At 39.6% G+C, this 8082-nt stretch overlaps 1 protein-coding gene across 2 annotated transcripts in view; it reads left to right on the forward strand.

The window, feature by feature from the left end:
• Positions 1 to 8082, forward strand: part of GMPS (guanine monophosphate synthase) — a 170924-nt gene extending 162842 nt beyond the window's left edge. For both annotated transcript variants that reach the window (XM_063916114.1, XM_063916113.1), the window contains 3 exons: positions 306 to 436; positions 3237 to 3409; positions 7486 to 8082. In XM_063916114.1, the coding sequence (XP_063772184.1) occupies positions 306 to 436; positions 3237 to 3409; positions 7486 to 7587 (406 nt within the window). In that variant the 3' untranslated portion in view covers positions 7588 to 8082. The remainder of the gene's footprint in view (positions 1 to 305; positions 437 to 3236; positions 3410 to 7485) is intronic.

An 8082-nucleotide genomic window follows, 5' to 3' on the forward strand; every position in this document is an offset into this window, starting at 1 on the left:
GAATATCTGGTTTTATGGGGGGTACGTTTCGGCATTCTCTGTTACAATGCCCAGCTGTGCACGCATCTGCCAATTATGGTAGCCCTTCCTACACCTATCAGTGGGAGGTGCGGCAAAACCTGTATTTGGATGGGGTTTGCTGTTCCTGAACGGAAAATTATGTCTATCATCCATAATTGAATTTCTCCAATTACCTTAAGTGGATCCTGATCACAGCCTTTGGCCCAAGGGAAGATATTAAACGTGTTTTACCTTCCACAAACCATGTGATGGTCTATAACCTTATTTACCATTCTTCATTATAGAGTTGTATATGTGTTTGGACCACCAGTGAAAGAACCTCCTACTGATGTTACTCCTACCTTTCTAACAACAGGAGTACTTAGCACATTACGTCAAGCTGACTTTGAGGCCCATAATATTCTGAGAGAGTCTGGTAAGTTCTGGTGGCGATAATGCAGTAGTACGCTGTATGCCTGTTGGAATGCACAGAGCTACGAAAGCAGAAAGAAATCAAATCTACAATAATACTGCAACTGATTGAGGTTTTATTAGTTAAAAAAAATGAATACGGTTTTGCACACTTGATGCATTTTGGGCACACATTAATCATTAAACTCATTGTGGTTGTAATGGTTAAAGTGGTAAAGCAGTAACTGCAATCGTAATTGTTGCTTTATACAGCATGTGCTGTTCTTTCAACATGTGTAAAATAAAAAGCAACAAACGTTTGATTTCAAACATTAAATACAGCAATGTCTAATTATCAAATATGTTCTGAAAAAATTTAATTGTGCCTTCATTAAATGCAAACTTAAGGTCCGTACACATTAGACGATGTCGCTCTGCGAGCGACATAGTCTAATGTTTTCCCCTCCCGGGCCGGCCGGTCGGCGGTTGACTGTACACACTGAGCGATATGACCGCTCAGTGACGTCACGCCTCCGCCAGCCCTGCATGCTGGTCGTGGACGACAGTCCATATCCTGCATGCATGCCCTACCGACAGCGACGATCGTTGGCGTCCCGCGAGGCCGCGCATCGGTCGTCGCTGGCGGCATACACACTTGCCGATAAAATGAGCGACGTCGCTCAGGGAGGGGGAAAATGAGCGACGTCGCTCATTTTATCGGCAAGTGTGTATGGGCCTTTACAGTGCCTGACTGTATAACAGTCGGACAAGATTTTTCTTATTTAATTGTTTTGTTTCATATATAGATATATAGATAGATATAGATACACAAATAGAAAACCACAGCACTCACCACCCCAGAAGCGGGGTACAGCAATGTACTTACCACTCATAGGGTGGGGTGCACGTAACACAGCACTCGCCACCACAAAAGCGGGGTACACAGCTGCACTTACCACTCACAGAGCGGGGTGCATATAGCCCATGACCACATCACTCTAATAAATACAAACAAAAAACCCAGTACTCACCAAAGTAAGCTCACTTATCCTCAACAATTCAATAAATAAATGATGGGGGTTTAGTTAGTGGATTAGCCAATGCACGGAAGCTTGCAAACCGATCTCCAAGGTACCCCACCTTCATGCAGGTCCTACACTATCACAGTGTCTTTATTATAATTTTTTTATAATATATCGGGCATGAAAGAGTATATATAGAATATAAAGATATTCAAAGATCGATAAAAGTTGCCGATCACTCTTAATATATATGTGTAGTTATAATTGCTGCTCCCAATAAGCAATCTGGATTACTTAAACAACAAAAACAATCTGAATATATTATGAGAGTGAAAGTTACTAATAAAATAGAAATTTAATACAAATTAATGCCACATTTTTTGAACAACATATATATAAAAGAAGATTGCCATAAAACGCATTAATCACCAAATTAAGTTTTCAAAATATTGTATCTCTGAATAGAAAGATTAAAAGTTCAGTACATAATTAGATCCAATGAATAATATCACCAGATGTTTCTCAAGTTATATTCACAGTCAATTCTCAGGTCATTCGAATGCTTTTAGTAAAATAAGCCTTTTGAGGACACACACAGTGAAGTAATAGCTTGCGCTATGCTCGACCTCAGGGGAGTCACTTAATTTTAATCAGGTGTGCATCTGAGGAGATCATACCACGTGTGTCAGTGCATGCTGCACACCTGAATATTATAATTAAGTGACTCCCATGATTGGTGGACTAAGGGATCACCTGTATACACCTTCTGAGGAAACAGTTATTGCTAAAACAAAAATGGAAAAACGTGTCAAGAACCTGCGATTGCCATGCTCACTTGATACCAGAGCAGTAAAGAGCCCCCTGCACCTCCGATCACACAAGCTGACAACAACATTCAGCCACTGCGCTCTCCCTCTCTCGGCAGCAGCGGACCCCTGCACATCACATCCACAGAGTACTGGTCCCTGCCGGTAAACACCACTAAAGACCCATTGCAACACGGAAGGAATGTGATACTTGTAATGAGCAAAACTTACTTTTGGATGTCGAGCATAGCACAAGCTATCACTTCACTGTGTGGGTCCTAAAAAAGGCTTATTCTACTAAAAGCATTTGAATGACATGTGAATTGACTGTGAATATAACTTGAGAAACATCTGGTCATATTATTCATTGGATCTAATTATATACTGAACTTCTTCCTACTCAAGGATACAATATTTTTAAAACTTCATCAGGTGATTAATGTGTTTTATGGCAATCTTTTATATATTGTATGAAAAATGTGGAATTCATTTGTATATATTTTATTAGTAACTCGCGCTCATAGTATATTCAGATTTTTCTTTTGTACTGTTATACCTTACAGTAACCTAGTTAGAGCGCAATACTCACACATGCAGTCTCAATCACATAACTCGACCTACATACATCAGCTGTCCAGGCTGTCTGTTCCACCGGTACCACTGATCAAAAGTCGGCGATCAGTTGAGAAAATTAAACTTGTTAAAAAATCTCCATTTTGTCATTTTTACCATTTTTGGTCAGGATCAGGGAATCAAGATTTTTAAACTTGTTAAATATTCCCGATTCCCTGACCTGGCTTTCGAGGGATATGGACATTGCCACAATCCACCGGTAATGTATGGAGGCCTTAACATTGCTATATTTAGTATGGAAGGAATGTGACACTGACGCCTAATTTCTTTCTTTCACTCTACAGCTTTCTTTCTATTAATACCTTGTAGACGTCAATAAACCTGGCATTTCTATAGTTCATTTGGCATTTTTATTTTTACATAGGTTATGCCGGCAAAATAAGCCAGATGCCAGTCATACTGACACCACTTCATTTTGATCGTGATCCCTTACAAAAGCAGCCGTCCTGTCAAAGGTCTGTGGTCATCCGCACATTTATCACCAGCGATTTCATGACCGGTATTGCTGCAACTCCAGGCAATGAGATTCCAGTGGAGGTATTTTGTTTACAGTACTGCCCTATTTTACATCACCGTTAGTACAGAACCTACTACTAGAAACTTTGTAGGTATATGCTATATTTTGGAGGTGACTGCAGATGGCTCTAGGATTTTCCTGTTTATTATACTTAAAGCAGTCACAGAATCCACTGTAAATCCAGGGACTTAATCAAATAGGTGCAAGATTTTCACGGTAAAAATGACTACAGACATCACAACCATTTTTTCATTAACGTGGGTCTGTGCGCTCCTGATATATCCAATCTTTAAAGAAAAATGGAGTGTGTATATGTTTATGTGTGTGTGTGTGTGTGTGTATGTATGTATATATATATATATATATATATATATATATACAGGTTGAGTATCCCATATCCAAATATTCCGAAATACGGAATATTCCGAAATACGGACTTTTTTGAGTGAGATAGTGAAAACTTTGTTTTTGATGGCTCAATGTACACAAACTATGTTTAATACACAAAGTTATTAAAAATATTGTATTAAATGACCTTCAGGCTGTGTGTATAAGGTGTATATGAAACATAAATGAATTGTGTGAATGTACACACACTTTGTTTGATGCACAAAATTATAAAAAATATTGGCTAAAATTACCTTCAGGCTGTGTGTGTAAGGTGTATATGTAACACAAATGCATTCTGTGCTTAGATTTAGGTCCCATCACCATGATATCTCAGTATGGTATGCAATTATTCCAAACTACGGAAAAATCCCATATCCAAAATACCTCCGGTCCCAAGCATTTTGGATAAGGGATACTCAACCTGTATATATATATGTGTATATATATATATATATACATACATACATACATACATACATACATACATACATACATACATACATACATACATACATATATGAGTAGCTGTATGGCAAACAGCGGCACTCAGAGACTGACAAAGCCAAATGAAAGTAAAGTGCTGGTGCTATTTATTCCATAAAGCAGGCTAAGTATTCCAACGTTTCGGGGCACGCAAGCCCCTTTGTCAAGGTGAGCCAAATACAGAGTGAAGTGAAAAACATAAAACGATTACCTTTATGGTGAAGGAGACCCACGAGTGGGAAGGACAGCAGCGTCCGGGGGAGCGTGGTGCTTCCGTCCCGGATGTAGTGACGTGTGTGGGCCGCGACCACATGATCCTCCTGCGCGTCACAGACCCCCGCGTTGTCATGGCAGCCTGACGCCCGGTGGTTGTCATGGATGCCTAGAATTGACGTGGGTGTCAGGGTCGCGGAGGAGGAGTGGCCCAGACTGAAAAAATTAACAAATGTGCAAGTGATACAATGCAAGTGTTACGAAAACGAGAGATGCAATTCGAGTGCTGTGGCAAATGGTTAAACATAACTGTATGCAGTGATCGAAAGGTGGCATCCGCTGTCCCCTGATTAGTAAATATCACATACATCATATGTAAACAATGGCAATGCATTATGGTGGCAGTTGCATGAATAAACTGGTATGTAAAGAGGGTTTTGTTAAGCTAGTGGGAGACAGACATGCATCTACAACTGAATTGCTGGAAAGTGTTCAGTAGTCTTGGACCAGGATGTATGTGAAGGAATGTCCCAGCCTTAGTAGTTGTAGACATCAACACGGGTCCGTATAGTAAAAGACTGCAAGAGTGTGGTTTAAAAGACGCTCCATTGTATTCTGTCATTAAGACCTTTCGGTCTGACGGTGTCAAGTTTAAACATCCAGGTGGCCTCCCTGTCACCACCTCTTAAATTGGGGGGTATATGATCAATAATTTGGAACTGTAGATCCTTCAAAGTATGTTGTTTTTCCACGTAATGTCTGGCGACAGGTTGTTCAGACTTCTTAGTTGATAATGCTGCTTTTAGTGCAGATCTATGCAATGCAAAGCGTTCCCTGGCATTGCGTGTGTGTATATATATATATATATATATATATGTATATGTATGTTGAGTATCCCATATCCAAATATTCCGAAATACGGAATAATCCGAAATACGGAATAATCCGAAATACAGACTTTTTTGAGTGAGATAGTGAAACCTTTGTTTTTTGATGGCTCAATGTACACAAACTTTGTTTAATACACAAAGTTATTAAAAATATTGTATTAAATGACCTTCAGGCTGTGTGTATAAGGTGTATATGAAACATAAATGAATTGTGTGAATGTAGATACACTTTGTTCAATGCACAAAGTTACAAAAAATATTGGCTAAAATTACCATCCGGCTGTGTGTATAAGGTGTATATGTAACATAAATGCATTCTGTGCTTAGACTTGGGTCCCATCACCATGATATCTCATTATGGTATGCAATTATTCCAAAATACGGAAAAATCCCATATCCAAAATACCTCTGGTCCCAAGCATTTTGGATAAGGGATACTCAACCTGTGTGTATATTTTATATATAATATTTTGCAGACTTTTTTTGTTTACTTATAAATGAATAAAAAGAAAAGGAAAAGTTATTGAGGTAGTTTTAAGCCAATTTAAAAAAAAAAAAGAACAAATAATGAAAATATTTTTTTGGTTTAAATAAGCAATTCAATTTGGTGTGCATACATTCACAAAGTTTGTTTTGGGTAATTTCAGGACTTTTTTTTTTTTTTTATCACACCAATAATGACGTAATTATTGGGCTAATTAAACTGGATCTTCCAGTTCCCTAATTACTCATTGGCTGTATGTCCAAGGGTTTCTGAAGAAAGTCCCGACATTTTTAACTTAGCGTTAATTCCTGTTGAAATTACTGGGACTGAATTTCTCACCCGCAATTCAACAGGAAAAACCTTGTTCATGCTGGGTTTTTCAAAATTACGCTTGTAATTGATATGCCACTAAATGTTCAAAGAAACAGAGTAGCAGAAGTCCTAGTCCACTATACAGATGTGTCCTCTTACAACTTTGCTCAATGTGCTAGAAGTCGCGCTACACGTAACACGTGAGTGCCATGTGACTCTGTAGCGGAAATGCGCTTTAGTCGTAATGCAATGCAGTAAGATGCATGAGCAGCTTCTGTTGATTAAAATGATATGCAGCATTCCTATATTCTGTGTGTAATAGCGGCTCTATCTGCATCCAAAAGGAAACGCTACAGTGTTTTCCAGGAAAACACTGTAGAATAGTATTTTGTATGCAAGTACAGTTGCAGTCACACACAGAATACAGACATGCTGCATATCATTTTAATCAGCAGAAGCTGCTTGTGCATCCTATTTCATTACATCGTGACTAAGACGCATTTTCACTGGAAAATACGCCAAAAAATTATTTGGCGCTACCGAGTCCCGCTGCGACTTGGCAAGAATTGAAGGGCTGTTTAGCGTGACTGCGACAAGGATGTAAGAGGACACATCTGTAGTAACCGGAGCCTGCTGAATTGGGCAGGAGGTGGATGAGATGCAGGGTTTCAAAGGGGATTTTCTCAAGTACATTTAATTCGCTGATATTTCCAATTACTTAGTTGTGTATGAGCTCATGGGGTATATTCAATTACTGTCGAAACTGGCGTCAGTTTTCCGACAAGTCGGGAAATTAGATTTGTCCGAAAGCACGTGAATCGGCGGAATAGCCGCTGTTCCGCGTGCTTCTGTCGGAAACGGGTCCAAATCCGACAGGTTTTTGCCCCGTTTCCAACAATCTCAATCCGACTTTTAAAAAAGTCAGATTGAGAAGATGAGACGGGGGAGCAGGGCAGCAGTTCACATAGGCAGGTACGGCAGCGGAGGACCGCGGGCACGGCGCAGTTACCGTGCTGGCGCGGTCCGGGTATCTCACACTACTGTGTCTGACTCTAGTCAGACTCCGTCACACAGTGCCGCTGCAGTCATCGCGGCCGTGGCGGATGGAAGCATACAGTACGACAGACGCACAGGGAGGGCTGACTGCTGCACGGACGGGACACCGGGAACGGCCAAATCCGATAGTTGGATTTGGCTCAAATCAGACAGTCTGATTTGGCCGCTCATTGAATAGGGCTTGTCGGATTCATTCCTACAGCAATTGAATATACCGCTATGTTGGGCATTATGTAGTGTTCAAATCTCCTCTTCCTTCAATTTTTAGGTTGTGTTGAAGATGGTGACAGAAATTAAGAAGATACCAGGAATCTCTCGAGTCATGTATGATTTGACCTCAAAGCCACCAGGAACTACTGAATGGGAGTAATTAAATGTGTTTTGATCTGGTGTAAAAGTACTGTGTGCAGCTTGAATTTCTATCAGAAACCATTCCCAGTGTTGACATGCAGTACTGTTGTTCAATTGACTGGAGCTGCTACTGTACGTGATATTTGATTCCGTTTGCAGAGCCTGCACCCAAAGTAACCTGTTACTTTTAACGGGGCAGAGGACTTGTACGGGTAACAATAATGGCAGCAATTGCCTGAGTGCAAACAACTCATCTTGCTTTGCCTTTTGTCTTAACGGAATCTGCCTGTTTTTCCATGTGTTGCTGTTTTCTTTTTTTCTTTGCTTTTTTTTGTTCTCTTTTATTTTTTATTTTTTTTCTTATTTTCTTTTGTAAAATGTACAAACAAAGGCAGTTCATTTATATACATTAATCAAAACCATTGTAATAGCCCAATAATGTAAAATGAAATAACTGATGTGACCAACTGCTTTTGAACAGATTTATTATAAAATAAATATTTTGCCAAATGGA

The sequence above is a fragment of the Pseudophryne corroboree genome, chromosome 4 (genome assembly GCF_028390025.1).
Source record: "Pseudophryne corroboree isolate aPseCor3 chromosome 4, aPseCor3.hap2, whole genome shotgun sequence".
Taxonomy (NCBI): Eukaryota; Metazoa; Chordata; class Amphibia; order Anura; family Myobatrachidae; genus Pseudophryne; species Pseudophryne corroboree.